Source organism: Mycetomoellerius zeteki, unplaced genomic scaffold (assembly GCF_001594055.1).
Source record: "Mycetomoellerius zeteki isolate Tzet28-1 unplaced genomic scaffold, Tzet1.0 scaffold472, whole genome shotgun sequence".
NCBI lineage: Eukaryota > Metazoa > Arthropoda > Insecta > Hymenoptera > Formicidae > Mycetomoellerius > Mycetomoellerius zeteki.
The window spans coordinates 26,464-27,863 of NW_017257471.1; the positions used below are offsets into that span (position 1 = coordinate 26,464).

At 44.2% G+C, this 1,400-nt stretch overlaps 1 protein-coding gene across 1 annotated transcript in view; it reads right to left on the reverse strand.

Moving 5' to 3' along the window:
* The window catches only part of LOC108727226 (uncharacterized), a 10,419-nt gene that overhangs the window by 1,841 nt on the left and 7,178 nt on the right, over nucleotides 1–1,400 (reverse strand). The window contains exon 2 of the mRNA XM_018455269.1: nucleotides 773–1,391. Within this exon, the coding sequence (XP_018310771.1) occupies nucleotides 773–1,391 (619 nt within the window). The remainder of the gene's footprint in view (nucleotides 1–772; nucleotides 1,392–1,400) is intronic.

Sequence of the window (1,400 nt, forward strand, 5' to 3'; positions counted from 1 at the left end):
AATAATAGAAGCTTTAGGTAATTTAAGATCGATAGTTAGAGTAATAGCTGTATAAATGGCGTATGCTTCAGCGGAAAAAATCGAGGTGTATGACGGAAGTCTGAACATAAACTCGGCCTCCAGCTGAGGGGAGAAAACAGCCGCGCCCACATACGAACTGTGATCTACCTTGGACCCATCGGTGTAAAATAACACTGAGTCTGACGTGAGATGCTGTAATTCCTGGTTGAAAAAGGACTGAGCAGGTGGAATAGGAAAAAAGTTAGATAAATCCACTGAAGGAAGAGAAAGAGACGTATAGGGGGAGAAATGAAAGTAGAACGGAAAGAGGATCTAAAGTTTGGTAAAATAAATGAACAGTCAATAGAGGAGTGATAAGATGTCCAAATACGATTGAATATAATAGCGGCTGGAAAGCGGGCATGTAGATAGTCAATTCTGTTAGTTTCCGCAGCGGTGTCACAGAGCTAATGTAATTTGTCAACGACAATATGATTTCGCACAGAGGAGATCTTAAGGAAGTATCGCGATGTAAGGAGTCGGAATCTAAAGGAAAGGGTAAGTTCCACAGTCTCAACATAGATAACATTAAGCGGAGTAGAAATGCGGTAACTAAAACAAAGGCGAAGGGTTTGGTTTTGAACAATCTGCAGCGCACGGGATTGACTGTTCTGGGTCAAGCTAAAGATATGGGAGGAGTATTCAATCGATGCGCGTAACAAGGCCCTATATATCGTAAGGAGCATATGAGGGTGTGCTCCCCACCAAGTACCTCTAAGAGCTTGAATTATCTGGAGTGTGCGTCTGCCTTTATCGATGATGAAAGACATATGAGCCTGGCCAGACAGCCTAGGGTCCAGTAGCACGCCGAGGAAGCGAACAGTAGGAGAGGGTAAAATGGGCTGATTCTGGAAAGAGATAGAGCAGTTCATATGCATAGTAGATCTCTTATTAGAGAAGATCATTAGCCGCGTTTTAGGCCGTGAGATCTCGAGGCCGCGCTCCTGTAGAAAGACTTCCAGTCCCCGAAGGGAAAGTTCCACAGATAGTAATGCCGACATGGTATCTTCTGATGAAGAGAAAATAACTATATCGTCGGCAAACTGAAGGAGTTCAGTGTCCGGATGAAGCGCATCATTTACACCTCTTAAGTAGAGGTTGAAGAGCGTAGGGCTAAGAACAGAGCCTTGTGGAGTGCCTTTAAACGAGGTTCTGGGCTCAGAGATAGTACCCTGGCTAATGAACTGAACCGTACGAAGAGAGATGAGGTTGGAAATGAAAGATAGTAGAAGCGGAGGGAAGTCTAAATCTCGAAGATCTTGTAGGAGAATATGAGGTAGAACATTGTCGAAAGCCGACTTAATGTCGACGAAGACCGCTACCGTAGCTTGCTTGTTTAG